Genomic DNA, 18,526 nt, shown 5'->3' with positions numbered 1-18,526 from the left:
GATGCATCCTGTCTATGGTGATGGTAGAACCTCCTCTCTTCTAGGTGTAGAGGATGCCCCTGTCTATGGTGATGGTAGAACCGCCTCTCCTCTAGGTGTGGAGGATGCCCCATGTCTATGGTGATGGTAGCACCTCCTCTCCTCTAGGTGTAGAGGATGCCCCCTGTCTATGGCGATGGTAGAACCGCATCTCAACTAGGTGTAGAGGATGCCCCCTGTCTATGGCGATGGTAGAACCTCCTCTCCTCTAGGTGTAGAGGATGCCCCCTGTCTATGGCGATGGTAGAACCTCCTCTCCTCTAGGTGTAGAGGATGCCCCCTGTCTATGGCGATGGTAGAACCTCCTCTCCTCTAGGTGTAGAGGATGCCCCCTGTCTATGGCGATGGTAGAACCTCCTCTCCTCTAGGTGTAGAGGATGCCCCATGTCTATGGTGATGGTAGCACCTCCTCTCCTCTAGGTGTAGAGGATGCCCCCTGTCTATGGCGATGGTAGAACCGCCTCTCCTCTAGGTGTAGAGGATGCCCCCTGTCTATGGTGATGGTAGAATCACCTCTCTTCTAGGTGTAGAGGATGCCCCCTGTCTATGGCGATGGTAGAACCTCCTCTCCTCTAGGTGTAGAGGATGCCCCCTGTCTATGGCGATGGTAGAACCTCCTCTCCTCTAGGTGTAGAGGATGCCCCCTGTCTATGGTGATGGTAGAACCTCCTCTCCTCTAGGTGTAGAGGATGCCCCCTGTCTATGGTGATGGTAGAACCTCCTCTCCTCTAGGTGTAGAGGATGCCCCCTGTCTATGGCGATGGTAGAACCTCCTCTCCTCTAGGTGTAGAGGATGCCCCCTGTCTATGGTGATGGTAGAATCACCTCTCCTCTAGGTGTAGAGGATGCCCCCTGTCTATGGTGATGGTAGACTCTCCTCACCTCTAGGTGTAGAGGATGCCCCCTGTCTATGGTGATGGTAGCACCTCCTCTCCTCTAGGTGTAGAGGATGCCTCCTGTCTATGGCGATGGTAGAACCGCCTCTCCTCTAGGTGTAGAGGATGCCCCCTGTCTATGGTGATGGTAGAATCACCTCTCTTCTAGGTGTAGAGGATGCCCCCTGTCTATGGCGATGGTAGAACCTCCTCTCCTCTAGGTGTAGAGGATGCCCCCTGTCTATGGCGATGGTAGAACCTCCTCTCCTCTAGGTGTAGAGGATGCCCCCTTTCTATGGTGATGGTAGAACCTCCTCTCCTCTAGGTGTAGAGGATGCCCCCTTTCTATGGTGATGGTTGAACCTCCGCTCCTCTAGGTGTAGAGGATGCCCCCTGTCTATGGTGATGGTAGAACCGCCTCTCCTCTAGGTGTAGAGGATGCCCCTTGTCTATGGTGATGGTAGAACCTCCTCTCCTCTAGGTGTAGAGGATACCCCCTATCTATGGTGATGGTAGAACCTCCTCTCCTCTAGGTGTAGAGGATACCCCCTGTCTATGGAGATGTTAGAACCACCTCTCCTCTCAGCCGTCTTTTTTCTAAACTGAAGAACTCCAAATTTTGTAATCTGTCATTGCATACAAGTCATCCCATTGCCCCAATAATCTTGGTTGTTCTCCTCTGCACCAGTTCAAGTTCTACGGTGTCCTTTTTATACACTGGTGCCCAAAACTGTACACTGTATTCCATGTGTGGTCTGACCAGTGATTTGTCCTTATCATAAGAATCTATTCCTCTCTTGCTACATCCCATAATTTTATGTTCTTTAAAAGCAGATGCCTGGCTCTGGTCACTAAAATTTTGTTTACCATCCACCAGTACCCCCCAATACCTAAGTATAAAATACAGTGGGCTGGCTAATGACGTCACTCGGTTGGCCAACCCCAAATTTGGTCACCTGACCCTATCAGAGGCCATTTTGGCTTCACAAAGAGGGTGGTTAGACTCCATTGCTGTTTCCTGGTGTAAAATTGCTCTTGTGATGGCGTACAATCGCGAGGATGACCATCTCCTGATGGTCCTTCTTAGATTCATCCAGAGCCAATCATCTTTGCTGGATGCGGAATCAGAAGACTGGGCGATTATCGGGTTCATCCCATTGTTGCCCAGCGTCCAAGGAAGGGTCACTTCAGGAATTTGTACAACGGCCTGCGACATCATCCTGACACGTTTCACATCTACGTCTGAATGACTATTGCTTCAGCTGACAGTCTCCTGTCGAACCTGAAATCGGGACTGCTCTTCGTGACACTGCGGTTTCTTTTTTTTTTGCCTTTTTTTGTAATGGGTTTTCCCACCATTTCTCAGATTGTTTGATCGACCTGCAAAGTGATATGGGAACAACTGAAAGCTGCAGTGATGCCTGAGCCAACCGTTGAAGCCTGGATCTGAATCTCTGACTGTTTCCAGGACTCAGCGCAGTTTCAAAAACTGCACTGGACAGTTAGCACATTCATGTAGGAGCATTCAGGGGCATGTGGGAGCATGTAGGGGCACGTGGGAGCATGTAGGGACACGTGGGAGCATGTAGGGGATGTGGGAGCATGTAGGGGATGTGGGAGCATGTAGGGGCATGTGGGAGCATGTAGGGGTATGTAGGGGCATGTGGGAGCATGTAGGGACACGTGGGAGCATGTAGGGGATGTGGGAGCATGTAGGGGCATGTGGGAGCATGTAGGGGTATGTAGGGACATGTGGGAGCATGTAGGGGTATGTAGGGACATGTGGGAGCATGTAGGGGTATGTAGGGACATGTGGGAGCATGTAGGGGCATGTGGGAGTATGAAGGGGCATGTGGGAGCATGCAGGGGCATGTGGGAGTATGAAGGGGCATGTAGGGGCATGTGGGAGCATGTAGGGGCATGTGGGAGCATGTAGGGGCATGTGGGAGTATGTAGAGGCATGTGGGAGTATGTAGAGGCATGTGGGAGCATGAAGGGGCATGTAGGGGCATGTAGGGGTATGTAGGGGTATGTGGGAGCATGTAGGGGCATGTGGGAGCATTTAGGGGTATGTAGGGGCATGTGGGAGCATGTAGGGGTATGTAGGGGCATGTGGGAGCATGTAGGGGTATGTGGGAGCATGTAGGGGTATGTGGGAGCATGTAGGGGCATGTGGGAGCATGTAGGGGCATGTGGGAGCATGTAGGGGTATGTAGGGGCATGTGGGAGCATGTAGGGGTATGTAGGGGCATGTGGGAGCATGTAGGGGATGTGGGAGCATGTAGGGACATGTGGGAGCATGTAGGGGCATGTGAAAGTATGAAGGGGCATGTAGGGGCATGTGGGAGCATGTAGGGGCATGTGGGAGTATGAAGGGGCATGTAGGGGCATGTGGGAGTATGAAGGGGCATGTAGGGGCATGTGGGAGCATGTGGGAGTATGTAGGGGCATGTGGGAGCATGTAGGGGCATGTGGGAGCATTTAGGGGTATGTAGGGGCATGTGGGAGCATGTAGGGGTATGTAGGGGCATGTGGGAGCATGTAGGGGTATGTGGGAGCATGTAGGGGATGTGGGAGCATGTAGGGGCATGTGGGAGCATGTAGGGGTATGTGGGAGCATGTAGGGGTATGTGGGAGCATGTAGGGGATGTGGGAGCATGTAGGGGTATGTGGGAGCATGTAGGGGATGTGGGAGCATGTAGGGGCATGTGGGAGCATGTAGGGGCATGTGGGAGCATGTAGGGGATGTGGGAGCATGTAGGGGCATGTGGGAGCATGTAGGGGTATGTGGGAGCATGTAGGGGTATGTGGGAGCATGTAGGGGATGTGGGAGCATGTAGGGGCATGTGGGAGCATGTAGGGGATGTGGGAGCATGTAGGGGCATGTGGGAGCATGTAGGGGTATGTAGGGGCATGTGGGAGCATGTAGGGGTATGTGGGAGCATGTAGGGGATGTGGGAGCATGTCGGGGCATGTGGGAGCATGTAGGGGTATGTGGGAGCATGTAGGGGCATGTGGGAGCATGTAGGGGTATGTAGGGGCATGTGGGAGCATGTAGGGGTATGTGGGAGCATGTAGGGGATGTGGGAGCATGTAGGGGCATGTGGGAGCATGTAGGGGTATGTAGGGACATGTGGGAGCATGTAGGGGTATGTAGGGACATGTGGGAGCATGTAGGGGCATGTGGGAGCATGTAGGGACATGTGGGAGCATGTAGGGGCATGTAGGGGCATGTAGGGGCATGTGGGAGTATGAAGGGGCATGTGGGAGCATGTAGGGGCATGTGGGAGCATGTAGGAGCATGAAGAGGCATGTAGGGGCATGAGGGAGCATGTAGGGGCATGTGGGAGCATGTAGGGGCATGTAGGGGTATGTAGGAGCATGTAGGGGTATGTGGGAGCATGTAGGGGCATGTGGGAGCATTTAGGGGTATGTAGGGGCATGTGGGAGCATGTAGGGGTATGTAGGGGCATGTGGGAGCATGTAGGGGTATGTGGGAGCATGTAGGGGTATGTGGGAGCATGTAGGGGCATGTGGGAGCATGTAGGGGTATGTAGGGGCATGTGGGAGCATGTAGGGGTATGTAGGCCAGGCTGCCCTGAGGCAAGGACAAGTTGTTCTTGGGAAGTTTCTCTTCCTACATTTGATAAGGACTGTAATTTGAGTCCTAGATAACAATCTCTTACATACATATAATAGGGAGCTGTTCCAGAACAGACGTAATTCCTATCTGCTCAGTACAGACTCCTCCCACCCACAACTAGCGCCCCGCCCACACTGATCACATGATGCATCACAGCACACAGGTCCTTCCTCCACCATTTCTTTTCCGCTTCCTGCCCCCCCTTCAGTGACATCACATGACTGGTGGATAGTGAGTAAGAGGCCCCGCCCTTCAGTGACATCACACTCCCAGGATCACATGACTGGTGGATAGTAAGCAAGAGGTAGAGAGTGTCCTGCACTGAGGAGAGGTAATCGATCAGAGGAGGAACTACAACTCCCAGCATGCTCCAGGAGCACACACACTGTATGGAAGGACTTCAACTCTCAGCATGCTCCAGGAGCACACACACTATATGGAGGGACTACACCTCCCAGCATGCTCCAGGAGCACACACACTATATGGACGGACTACAACTCCCAGCATGCTCCAGGAGCGCACACACTATATGGAGGGACTACAACTCCCAGCATGCTCCTGGGGCACACACACTACATGGAGGGAATACAATTCCCAGCATGCTCCAGGAGCACACACACTATATGGAGGGACTACAACTCCCAGCATGCTCCAGGAGCACACACACTATATGGAGGGACTACAACACCCAGCATGCTCCAGGAGTACACACACTATATGGAGGGACTACAACTCCCAGCATGCTCCAGGAGCACACACACTATATGGAGGGACTACAACTCCCAGCATGCTCCAGGAGCACACACACTATATGGAGGGACTACAGCTCCCAGCATGCTCCAGGAGTACACACACTATATGGAGGGATTACAACACCCAGCATGCTCCAGGAACAGTGGCGAAACTAGAGTCCACTGGGCCCGTGACAAAATTCCTAATGGGACCCCAATCCTTTTATGCGCGCTACACATCAGTGTGACAGAGAAGGCAGTGTGTGTGTATGTATGTATGTATGTATGTATGTATGTATGTGTGTGTGTCATCTCCTGGTCTGTCCCGGCTGTCAGTAGTATCGGAGCACGGTTCCAATACAGCTCAAAGCTTCACTAGGGAATGGGACAAGGACACGGGGGGTGGTCCCCCTCACCGCAGCATATATATGACACGGGGCAGGGGCGTAACTAGAGCCTGGGACCCATAGCAGATTTATGGATGGGGCCCCTCTTCCCCTTTAAAGGACATTAGTTATATACTCTTACACACATACACACATGTATACACTCATACTCACACATTTATTTACTCCTATATACATTTATACATACAGCATATACAAACCCAGGGTGCTTTCACACGCCCGTCTGTGGGGATTTATATGCGGCCGCATATACGTCCCCATAGATGGCAATGGCGGCCCAGTGGCAGTATGGTAACTTACATGTGTGGCACCGATCTGCGCCGTACACCAGGAAAAGAAAAAGCATGCTCTATCTTTTCTCCAGTGTGCGTCTGTGCGCCGCTGTTTCCCATGGAGGGGGGAGGGGCCACCTCCTCTCCTGTGCACGGCGGTATGCCTGCCCAGTGGGGATACCGCCGTGTGAATGTACCCTCATACAGTATACACAAACAGCAAATAAACAGATATATACAGTATTTACAGCATATGCACAGTATATACATACACCCCATATAACCTCATATGCAGAATCTACATTATTTATATATATACATACACACAGCTATACATATAAAGATGCTTATATATATAAAAGATACATACTAGGGTACTTACATTTTCGGTGGGCTGGGAATGGGTCTGCTGGTGGGCCACTGTGCTGTGCAGGTGAGCTGATCTGCGGGGTGGCTGTGCTGTGTGGGCAGTGATGGGCTGCGAGAACGATGTTATGCCCTTCCATCCCGGGCCCCTGGACAACGCCACTGACAGTGGTGCCAGGGCAGCGGTTGTCACAGTGCGTTTTACTATCGCGGCAAAGGTTCAAGTCTCCCTCCATGTCGGGTCCAGTATGTGCTATTAGTGAGGAGCAGCACAGTCCAGCGCCATCACTCCTCCTTCAGTCCAGTGACCTCCCCTCCAGTGTCTGGAGAATCCCCATCTGTCACATCACACATGTCATGGACACAATTGCTTCTTATAGAGTTTGCTCTTAGTTCTTCTCATGTTTCCTCAGGTTCTATAGATCCAGGACTCCCAGAGGTTTCTCCTAAAGATGATCCTTTCCATCAATGATCCACCAGGGATCCGGGAGAAGGACAGAGAGCAGATGGCGGCCAGGATCCTGGAGCTCACCCTGGAGATGATCTCCTTGATAACCGGAGAGGTGAGAGTCTCCCAGGACACGGCTCTTATCTCTAGGAATAACAGCGGGAAATGACTGGAGAGGTGAAGGATTCTTAGGATCTATGTAGTGATCAGTGTCTCCCCATACACAGGATTACACAGTAGTGAAGAAGTCGTCTGGTGAGTGTGTGACCCCCCGTGTGTCAGGAGGATGGACCCAGAGCCCCATCACCGAGCCTCCACCTCATTCACTGATACATGAGCAGAAGATCCTAGAACTTACCTCCAGGATCACTGAGCTGCTGAGCGGAGAGGTGAGCGCTGCCGGGAATGCTGGGACATTGTACAATAACACAAGGGAGGGGTCTGGGTGATGACTGTGTCATTGTGGGTGTCAGGTTCCTATAAGGTGTCAGGACGTCACTGTCTATTTCTCCATGGAGGAGTGGGAGTATATAGAAGGACACAAGGACCAGTACAAGGACATCATGATGGAGGACCACCAGCCCCTCACATCACCAGGTAAGAGGAGACCTTCCTGATTATAGAGGACAGAGCAGGTGTGAGGTCACCTCCTCCATCATCTCATCATCACATATAGACAATGTATCAGTCACTGTGTATATTTCCTATAGATGGATCCAGTCAGAGAAATCCACCAGAGAGATGTCCCAGTCCTGGAGATTCCCGGGATATTACACAGGAACCAGAGAGAGGTCCCAGTCCTGAAGATTCCCGAGATATTACACAGGAACCAGAGAGATGTCCCAGTCCTGAAGATTCCCGGGATATTACACAGGAACCAGAGAGAGGTCCCAGTCCTGAAGATTCCCGAGATATTACACAGGAACCAGAGAGATGTCCCAGTCCTGAAGATTCCCGAGATATTACACAGGAACCAGAGAGATGTCCCAGTCCTGAAGATTCCCGAGATATTACACAGGAACCAGAGAGATGTCCCAGTCCTGAAGATTCCCGGGATATTAAAGAGGAACCGGAGGAGAACGTCCCACTGGATCATCAGGTAGATGGAGCTGAGATTCCTGTAAATCCTTTATAGATGGATGTAATGAAGCTACTAACCTTCTCCAGCAGCAGTGGGTGGAGGGTCTATGGGATGATGATGTTGGTCACTGTGAAGTCCTGGTGTCACCCTCATGATCGGGTCACATCGGGTTATGCAGTAATATAACCGGAACATTGATGTTGATGTGTAAAATATTTGGGTGAATGTGGATCCCGTCTCCTCCTGCAGGAGATTATTCCCCTTACTTCCTGCCTTCTAGAGGTTTCTGTCCATCACTTGGATATAAGATAATCTCTGGATACATTTCCTTGTTTTCTCAGGTCCTTCATGTTGGATCTTTCCAGGAAAGTTGTGGTGGAAGGAGGAGCGGAGAGGAAATCCCCTCATCAGTGACAGAGGAGGGTAAGAGCCTTTCATGTATCTTGTGGGTTATTCTTCCCTTATACATTGCAGGGAGAGGTCACATCCAGGGGAGGAGATGGAGATGACACACTGTTGGTAGCAAAAGTATTTGTATCCCTTGAACCTTCCCTCATTTTTTTAGTTTGGAGTTTAGTTTTTGCACTTCATGTTCATGCGAACTAAAAATTCATTTTTAAAGGGGAAATGCAGAAAGGGATTGGGCTGAGATCCAGAATCACACAACCCTCTTTCTTGCACAGTACAGTCTCTGTAAAGAAATCTGCCAGAAAAAAAGGGGGGTATTGCAGTGGAAGCACACTTTCAAGTCATCCGGGAAGCCACTTCTCAAATATGAACTTCCAAACCTGCTCCCAGAACCCCTCGGCTATGGGACCGGACCACAAAAGTAGGAGAAAAGTGCCGGGTCTTCACCAAGGTTATGGCAGCCCCTATGACGCTCCTTGGGGCCAGGGGGGTTGCTGTGACTCTATTTCGGGATGACCTATGGGTGAAGGCCTCCTCTTACCAGGACACTCTGTCCAGCCTGCAGATTACTCTGAACACTGTATGTTGTTGCGGATGGCTGACCTAGGTAAAGGTCCACTCCCTGCAGGTAGGGGTATCACTTCTGTGTCAGGGTTCCCAATACACTTTTGAATGCAAATGCTGGGAAGGATGGTCTGAAGCAGTATCATATGCTCAATTCCACACTTACAGAAAGCTATTTTGTCTTCCAAAGACCTGAGGTTGTCTCATTTTCCCCCATTCGTTACTATGTGCGATCTGCACATTGTAATGAATGGTGAGGAAAATCCCAATATACTGCCATACTGTAGTATATGGTAGGATACATCAGGTTAAAGTACCCTAGGGGGTCAGAAAAATAGTAAAAATGAAAATAAAAAAAAGTTTAAAAAATATATATATTAAAAAAACCTTAAAATTCACTCACCCCCCTTTCCTTAAAACTCATATAAATATAAATAAACACTAAAAATCGTAAGAAAATTGGGTATCGCAGCGTCCCAAAATGCCCAGTCTATCAAAATATAATATTGTTTTTTCATTGCCTTTTAACCACGTAACGGAAAATAGCGCCCAAAGTTGAAGTTGGAAAGATAAAATCCAGCATGTAAAGTCTTCCTGCTCGACAGACTCCTCCTCAAATTGTTATGGAACTATGTCTTGATTTACAAAGGCAACTTCATTTTCCAGAAGAGAAAGTTCCAGACCAGCGCTCGGAGACGTATGCAGGGGGTGGAAAGATAGTACTCCAGAATGGGTTAATTCTCCAACTGGGGTGAAGCAAATGTACTCCCCATTGCATCACGACCCAGAGTGAGGTGCAGTCGGGAAGCAAATGTGAGAGTAAGGAGGTGTCACCACCAAGCAGCAGGACCCGGTGATCAGCCAGACACGTGTCAGTGTGGGACACAACGTTATAGACGCAGGAGAGGAATGAATAAGTCCCAGGAGCGCAATCTGAGTCCTCTCCTTATTGTAAATCGCTGGAGACATAGTTCCCATAACAAAGGCTTTAAATGCAACTTCATTATCCAGAAAAGAGTGTTCCAGTCCATGGGAGCAGAAAAAGAAAGACCAGAACTCGGAGGGAGTGGAGACAAAGTAAGAAAGGGTTAAAGGGGTTTTTCCACGAACAAAAGTGCTGTGACCCCCCACAGATCACAAAAACGAGGGGTCCTATGGCGTCCCACGTCCCTCCGTTGGACCCCTCGTCACTCAGTCGGACTAATGGAGTAGACAGACGCGCATGACGTCTATGGAGCTTAAGGAAATGGCCGAGCGCTGCACTCACCGATCTCCGTCACCTCCATAGAGGTTAATGGAGCAGAATGGTCATGCGCGACGAGGGGTCCGACAGAGGTACGTGGTACTGTTATAGCGCAGTGTCCTGTATATATGGCTGCCCGGGGCGGTACTGGTTTTCATGGCTCCCGGGTGAGATGGGAATCTCTGGTAACACAAACCTCTTGTCTTCCATGACTTGGAAGTAGAAGGATTTGGTTTCTAGTATGTAATGACTTCTTTGGTAATTAGGCTTTAATTAAATTATATGTTAATGGATTACCGTATATACTCGTGTATAAGCCAAGTTTTTCAGCATGAAAAAATACCTCACCTTGGCTTATACATGAGTCAATTAAAAAAAAACCTTAATACTCACCCTCCGACGCCTGGATCCTTGGCGCGGCTCCTGATCCTCGGCGCGGATCCCGGCAGCTCTTCTTTCTTCTATCATGCGGCGGTGTCGCCGCTGATGACGTCATCAGCGGCGACACTGCCGCATCATAGAGTGTGCCAAGGATCCGGGCGTCGGAGGGTGAGTATTAAGTTTATTTCTTTTTTTATCTGCTTGGCATACAGGGAGCTGGCTGTATACTACAGGGAGCTGGCTGTATACTACAGGGGGCTGGCTGTATACTACAGGGAGCTGGCTGTATACTACAGGGGGCTGGCTGTATACTACAGGGAGCTGGCTGTATACTACAGGGGGCTGGCTGTATACTACAGGGAGCTGGCTGTATACTACAGGGGGCTGGCTGTATACTACAGGGAGCTGGCTGTATACTACAGGGAGCTGGCTGTATACTACAGGGGGCTGGCTGGCTGTATACTTCACCCTCGGCTTATACTCGAGTAAATAGTTTCCCCCAGTTTTTGGTGCTAAAATTAGGGGTCTCGGCTGATACTCTGTTCGGCTTATACTCGAGTATATACGGTATATTATGGATCAAAATCATGTTGAGTTTTTTTTATCCATAGGTGACTGCATGTCACTGCTTGAAACCTCTGAAACATTTCTTGGTTATATTTTCCAGGAGATGAAAGTACAAGAGGTTCCCATGGACGTCCCCCCTCATCTCCTTGTGGGGAAGTAGAAGATAATCAGTCACATCTTTCCACAGAGGAGGGAAATCATGGAGAGAAGAGGAAGTTTTCATGTACAAAATGTGCAAAGTCTTTTAGGCAAGAATCAAATCTTTTCATTCATCTTCAAAGTCACAGAGAGGAAAAAACGTTTCCGAGTTCAAAATGTGAGATACGTTTTCTGCACAAATCAAGTCTTGATGAAAATATAAAAATTCACAAAAAAGTGAAGCAATTTCCATGTCCAAAATGTGGGAAATGTTTTAATAGGAAATCAAATCTTGTTACCCATCAGAGAATCCACACGGGGGAGAAGCCATTTTCTTGTTCGGAATGTGGAAAATGTTTTACTCAGCAATCATATCTTGTTAATCATCAGAGAACTCACACGGGGGAGAAGCCATTTTCATGTAATGAATGTGGGAAATGTTTTACTCGGAAATCAAGTCTTGTTAAACATCAGAGAACATGTACAGGAGAGAAACCATTTTCATGTTCTGAATGTGGGAAAAGTTTTGCTCAGAAATCACATCTTGTTATACACCAAAGAATTCACACAGGAGAAAAGCCGTTTTCGTGCCCAGAATGTAGTAAATGTTTTAGTGAGAAAGCTGTTCTTGTTAAACATCAGAGAATTCACACAGGGGAGAAGCCATTTTCATGCCTTATATGTGGAAAATGTTTCACCCAGAAACAAACTCTTCTTAACCATCAGGGAACTCACACAGGAGAGAAGCCATTTTCATGTACTGAATGTGGAAAATGTTTTATTCAGAAATCGGTTCTTTTTGACCATCAAAGAACTCACACAGGGGAGAAGCCATTTTTATGCCTTGAATGTGGGAAATGTTTTACCCAGAAACAATTTCTTGTTAGACATAAGAGAACTCACACAGGAGAAAATCCATTTTCATGTACTGAATGTGGCAAACGTTTTGGCGACAAAGGACAGCTTTTTAGACACCAACGAATTCATACAGAAAAGAAACAGTTTTCATGTTGTGAATGTGGGAAATCTTTTACCCAGAAATCATATCTTGTTAAACATCAGAGAACTCACAGAGGGGAGAAGCCATTTTCATGTGCAGAATGTGGAAAATGTTTTAATCAGAAATCGTACCTTGTTAGACACCGGAAAACCCACACAGGAAAGAAACCATTTTCATGTACTGAATGTGGGAAATGCTTTACGCAGAAATCGTGTCTTGTTAACCATCAGAGAATTCACACAGGGGAGAAGCCATTTTCATGTGCAGAATGTGGAAAATGCTTTAATCAGAAATCAAATCTTTTGGAACATCAGAGAACTCACACAGGGGAGAAACCGTTTTCATGTAGTGAATGTGGCAAATGTTTTAGCAACAAATCGTATTTGATTAAACATCAGAGAATTTACACGGGGGCAAAATCATGTTGATTGTGTGGTGACTTGTGTTGATTTCTTAGAATAAATATCATCTGAAAGCTAAATTATTTGTTTCCATAAAGTTCTGTTCTTTTTCATTTGTCTTAATATATGTACTTATGATAATACAACAAATAGTTTCTTCAGTGATTTTTACACGTTACTTATTTTCAGTCATTGTCCGCAGCATTGTGTAACAATGCGACCCCCGATGATATTTCACAGTATTGTCCATGAAGATGAAGTTCGGCCTGTAGTGATCATGCAGAGGCACTAGCATGGGCTTGTCAGTTTACGATTCACTAACTAGAGCTACTAACAACGTAACACCACCAGGATTGGCTCACTCAGTGACAACAGTGACTGATGCAGGTGATAAGTCATGGCCACTGGCAGAGTTTGCGCCATTCATTAAGGGGCTGGAGCCTAAATAGGATTGCAGGACCGCCGGCACCAGGCGTTCTAAATACTGGTCTTAATGAATTTCCCCCCATTGGGTTTTCCACCACATCAGCAAATCCCAAACGTGGATCCGGAATCGTATCCATACATCGTCCCAACTAGTAATATTGAGAATAAGAGGGGGAAGTGCACAGCCTGACAATTCCCCCACACCTTTACCTCGCCTCCCCGGCGTCTCTCAGATAATAATTCATCTTTATTTATATGGCCCCATAATATCCGGCAGCTCTTTACAAATCTTAGCGGAGATATAATAAAACATTACAGAGTAATAATAGTCCTATGGAGTCAGCATGTGAGCACACTCATATAATACACAAAAAAATAAAATGTGTGCACTCATATTCAACCACTTACCTCCATTAATCACATACAAACAAAGAAAGCACCTAACTGCTTAACCCCTTCAGGACGCAGCCTGTTTGTACGTTAAAGGAAACCTACCACCACGGATCTACCTGTTAAAGTAGATCCGGTGGCAGGTATAATGTACAGTATTGTAGCCATTTTTAGGGCTAATTCTTTCGTGTCCCAGAACTTTTATACATTTTACATATATTCTCTAATGTGCAAATTTTCTAAAGAGGCTACTGGGGCGTGGAGTAGCCGGAGTTGAGGCTATAAGGCGCGGCTAAGTAGCCTCTTGCGTTCTGCCGACCAATGAACTTGTCTCCGAAGTTGGCATATGCACAGTGCGCAGGCCGGCAGCTGTGCGGTCTCTGCTCCGGAGCTGGAGCTACTGCGTATGTGCAGAACCCGTAGCTGTGCGCTGAAGATGGATTGGTGGGCGGATCGCAAGAAGCTACTGGGGCGTGGTGTAGCACGCGAGGTTGCATATTGGGGGATTTAAAATGTATAAAAGTTCTGGGTCACGAAGAATTAGCCCTAAAAAGAGGAACCGGCCATCGGATCTTCCTTGATAGATAGAGCCGTGGTGGTAGGTTTCCTTTAAGGCTCAGTCCTTTTTTTAAAAGTTTGACCAGTGCCTCTTCCTGTGGTAATAACTTTTCAACACTTTAACATATCCTTGTGATTTTGAGACTGTTTTCTCATGAGACATTGCAGTAAAGTATCATTTCTCAGATTAGTTACTTTTTGGGGGGGGTAAAAATTTTATAATTTAGGAAAAATTTGCAAAAAATGTTCTACTTTTTAGACAAAAAGTAATACCATTTTTTTTGGAGAAACCTTTTTCTATTTGTCTTCTTTGTCTTTCCATAATTTGTTTTACGTTTCCTTTTTTTACGGATGTTAGGTTTATAATTTTAGTAGTAAGTTCTTACATTTTTAAGAGATTTGAAAAACTCAAAATTTTTGGTGACCAATTTAGTTTGGAAGTGCTCTATAAAGGCTTATGTCCTATATACCCCCACAAGTTACACCATTTTATGTACCTAACATTTCAAACTATTCAAATCAGTACAATAGAAACCCCCTAGAAGTGACACCATATTGAAAACTTCACCCCTCAAAGAATTTAACCCCCAAAATGCTGGTCACATTATAATACAAAGTAAATGGTGCAGGGTAAAAATTGCATTGCAATTTACTAGATATGCCATTGTAATGACAAATGTATTTTGCTTAACTCATGCCACTAGGGACAAACATGTCAAAAATCATTCTGCGGGTTACCCCGGTTAGGGCAATACCCCATGTGTGCCAATAATCTACAGGATAAGCACACGGCAGGGCTCAGAAGGAAAGGAGCAAAATTTAGCTTTTGGAGCTCCGTTTTTACTAGATTGATGTTGTGGTGCCCCTGAGGTACCAGTACAATAGCAACCCCCAAGAAGAGACCTCATTTTGAAAAGGGCACCCCTCGAAGAATGTAGGGTTGTATGAGCATTTTAACCCCTAAGATGTTGGCTCAACTGTAATACAAAGAGAATGGTGCAGAGTACAAATTGCATTTTTTTTCTCAAATATGCCATTGTATTGACAAATGAAATCACCCCACTTCATGCCACTGCGGATAAACACCCCAAAAATATTTCTGCTGCTTATTCCGGGTATGGCAATACTCCATATGTGGCAATAGTCTGCAGGATGAAGACACAGCAGGGCTCAAAAGGGAATAACTGGCATTTGGAGCACAGACATTTTACAAATGTTTTTTCTTTTTGGCAGCGTGAAGCATTTGTAGTATTGCCAATAGGGACCAGTACAGTAGAATTTGGAAACTACACACCTGCATGAATTAATCCAGGGGTATAGTTAGCATTTTAACCCCACAGGTGAACCCCAAATAAAATGCATAATGGATAGTACATAGTAAAAAATATCCATTAAGTCATCTTGTGCCCAGCTCCTGCCATGGGGGACAAAGACCCCTAAAATCATGATGCATGTTCTGCCGGGTACTACCCCATATGGGGCAATAATCTACAGGCTGGGCACATGGCAGGATTTAGAAGGGATGGTGCGGCATGATGTATAAGCTGTGCATTGTACATCAGGGTAAAATCAGCATCTAAAGGTAATAATAATAATTCTTTATTTATATAGCGCACACAGATTAAGCAGCGCTGCACAAGCATGTCAAATTGGTCCCTGTCCCCATGGGGCTCACAATCTAAACAACCTAACAGTATGTTTTGAAGTGTGGGAGGAAACCGGAGTACCCGGAGGAAACCCACGCAAACACGGAGAGAACATACAAACTCTTTGCAGATGTTGACCTGGGTGGGATTCGAACCCAGGACCCCAGTGCTGCAAGGCAGAAGTGCTACTCACTCAGCCACCGTGCCGCCCAAAGGTCCAGAGATGTGTGATAAATTCGGAAGCAATCTGTTTTTTTCCTGTTTTTTTCTGGACATGTCTCACAATGATAAATGGTGTCCTTCTGAATGGCTTTTTTGGAGCACACCCTGCATCTCTTCTGTGTCTTTCCTTTCTTAGTAGTTTGGGGAACTTATCCTGGAAAGTGCTGCACTGGTACAATGCGTGATGTGGCCTCGCTTCCAGATGTGCTAGCACTCCCCCCTCCTGGTTTCCAAAAAGAAAATACTTAATAACCACTCCTTGAAATTCCAGGAAAGTTCCCCTCTGGCTTGAACATCAATATAACATCATATAGTCATATATAGCAATATAACATCATATAGTAATATGTAGCAATATAACATTATATAGCGCCACATGATGTGCAAGGCCAGCTTCTTGTACCATACCAGGCCCGGCGCCAGCACCCGGCTTACCCGGGCAAGTGCCAGTGCCCCAGGGTGCTGGAGGCTACTGGAGGGCGGCCCATTAAGGGGCCCACTGAGGCTCTATTGCCCAGGGGCCCACTATATCCTGGAGCCGGCCCTGTACCACACCCTTGACTTCCGCATGGTGTTGTATGGCTGAAGCACCTGGTCCGACAAGTCAACCCCTCCCATGAGACACTTGAACAGGGTAGTGCTGGTGTCGAAATTGTCCAGGTAGAGGTGGTAGCCCTGGCCCAGCAGTGGGAGCACCAAATCCCACACTATCTTCACAGTAATACCCAGGAAGGGGGCATTCTGGGGGCACTATAGTGGAGTCCTTCCCTCCATATACCCTGAATTTGTAGGTATACCCTGATGTACCTTTGCACAGCTTCCATACATCTTCACACCATACCTTGAACTCTCATTGGGCAGGTACTGGCGGAATTGAGTCTCCCTTTAAAATCTACCAGAGGCTCGTCTATGGCCACATGTTTCACAGGGGTATATACCTGGGCAAACTTAGCACTAAAATGACCTTAACTAAACGATCATAACTGGGGTCATCTCTGGGTGGGCGCTGTGTGTTGTCGGTGTAGTGCAAAAACTTATGGATGGCTTCAAAGTGCCTCCTGCTCATCGCCAGGCGGGACATCGGGTGTGGTACAGAATGTCTGTGCTCCAGTAGTCCCTGATTGCGGGATTCTTTACGATCACCATAAGAAGTATTATGCCCCAATACTTCTTCATCCCTGCTGCAGTGACAGGGCTCCACCTGTAGGGTTGTGCATAAAATGAAGGGGGTTTGGGGCATATGCTGTGCAGCGTAGAGATTGGTCTGGACTACAATTAAATTCAACAGCTCCTCATCAAAAAAAACTTTCAAAAGTCCACAGCTCTGAGCCCTGCCGGGTCAAATTAAATTCCTGGTTGACCCAAAAAGTCTGGGACCTGAGGGGTATAATTATCTGGGGCTACCCATGTGGAGTCAGTGGAAGCCCAAGACACTTCTCGCCTAGAAGTCCCAGGCCCTTAAATAGCAGAAGTCCCAGGCACTTCTCCAGCATAAACCCTACTTCTTTCAGGTCACTGGAAGATGAGGAAGAGGAGAGGTAGAAGGAGACATCGTCCCCACTAGCTGAATCTGTGTCAGAGACCGGCATGTTATACGCCTCCAACACGGTGTATGTCTTCTGAGACATTGTACACAGAAAAATAAGATAATGTGCACCACAAACATTACACATACGGGCGCTCTGGAGGGGGAAAAAAATCCTGCGCGTACTGTGGTAAAAGACACCACAAATGCACTTCCTTTGCCCTAAGACAACCCTACTACCGCTAAAGATACTGTACAGCGCTATTCACACAGCGCACTGAAAACTGCGTCCAGTGCAGAACAACGCTAACACAGCGCACCGAGAAGACAGGAGATGGGAAAAACGGAGCACAAGTGTGATCAGGACGCAGGAGGGAGCAGATAGGGATCAGACAGTGTAATGGTGATTTTGGTGTAACAGTAACGCTCAGATCCTCTCTTCAGCGATACCACACAAAATGGGGGCGGTAGGAGATGAAACCTTGTTTTCAGCCCCAAAACCCTGCAAATTGGCCAGTCAGACTTGACTTGCAGCAATCGGTGGGCAGGACCGATTGGTCGGGTGACATGAATAAGAGGTTCTCCTGCCTCTGTTAGCTGAGTCCTATTATGATATCATGTCACATGACACGGCTACACGCAATGCACCGGGTGCGCTGGCGCTGTAGCAGTGCTGAACACAAATCTCAAGAACACCAAGGGGTTAATGTGACGTACAACATGTCCTGAAAAACCAGTCTGAAAACAAACTCAGCTATAAAGCTATTACTGTATATCAGTACACAGGCAGCTTGGAAAAATCAGGCAGTGTCCTAAAGGTGAAAATGAGATGTGTCCTTAAGGGCACATTCACACGGCCGCATGTACGTCCCCATAGACGGCAATAGCGGCGCGGCGCAGATGCGGTGCCACACATGTGTGGCACCGATCCGGCCCGCACACCGCAAAACGATAGAGCATGCTCTATCTTTTGGCGTGTGTGCGGCCGTGCGACGCTATTCTCTATGGAGGGAGGAGGGGCTGCCTCCTCCTCCTCTCCAGCACACGGCGGGCATACTGCTGTGTGAATGTACCCTAAGAGGTAAAAAACGGTCCAAGAACGCACTGTGTGACAGCCCAGGTTTAGGCAGCATTCACATGTATATACATCCCCCATAGATGGCAATGGGTGCACGGCGCAGTAGGGAGTGGTAC

At 47.6% G+C, this 18,526-nt stretch overlaps 3 protein-coding genes across 6 annotated transcripts in view; 2 read left to right on the top strand and 1 right to left on the bottom strand.

Annotated features, from left to right (window-relative positions):
• The window catches only part of LOC140119963 (uncharacterized), a 1,020,783-nt gene extending 1,008,138 nt beyond the window's left edge, over nucleotides 1–12,645 (top strand). Inside the window, exon 10 of the mRNA XM_072139399.1 lies at nucleotides 11,408–12,645. Coding sequence (XP_071995500.1) covers nucleotides 11,408–12,592 — 1,185 coding nt within the window. The 3' untranslated portion in view covers nucleotides 12,593–12,645. The remainder of the gene's footprint in view (nucleotides 1–11,407) is intronic.
• The window catches only part of LOC140119790 (uncharacterized), an 822,703-nt gene that overhangs the window by 249,113 nt on the left and 555,064 nt on the right, over nucleotides 1–18,526 (bottom strand). The window lies entirely within an intron of this gene.
• LOC140119762 (uncharacterized) lies at nucleotides 6,727–8,372 on the top strand. Its single transcript, XM_072139114.1, has 5 exons — nucleotides 6,727–6,897; nucleotides 7,010–7,171; nucleotides 7,256–7,379; nucleotides 7,493–7,881; nucleotides 8,205–8,372. Exons 1-5 carry the CDS (start codon nucleotides 6,787–6,789, stop codon nucleotides 8,370–8,372), a joined length of 954 nt encoding a protein of 317 aa, XP_071995215.1. The 5' UTR covers nucleotides 6,727–6,786.

Source organism: Engystomops pustulosus, chromosome 2 (assembly GCF_040894005.1).
Source record: "Engystomops pustulosus chromosome 2, aEngPut4.maternal, whole genome shotgun sequence".
Taxonomy (NCBI): Eukaryota; Metazoa; Chordata; class Amphibia; order Anura; family Leptodactylidae; genus Engystomops; species Engystomops pustulosus.
This window is presented reverse-complemented; position numbering and strand designations above follow the sequence as displayed.

What these genes read in the sequence shown, in the direction of transcription:
- LOC140119762 (XM_072139114.1), top strand. Translation starts at nt 6,787, where the DNA reads ATGATCCTTTCCATCAATGATCCACCAGGGATCCGGGAGAAGGACAGA. An exon ending in CTGAGCTGCTGAGCGGAGAG is followed by an intron (nt 7,172 to 7,255) that starts GTGAGCGCTGCC and finishes TGTGGGTGTCAG; the next exon opens with GTTCCTATAAGGTGTCAGGA. An exon ending in CCAGCCCCTCACATCACCAG is followed by an intron (nt 7,380 to 7,492) that starts GTAAGAGGAGAC and finishes TATTTCCTATAG; the next exon opens with ATGGATCCAGTCAGAGAAAT.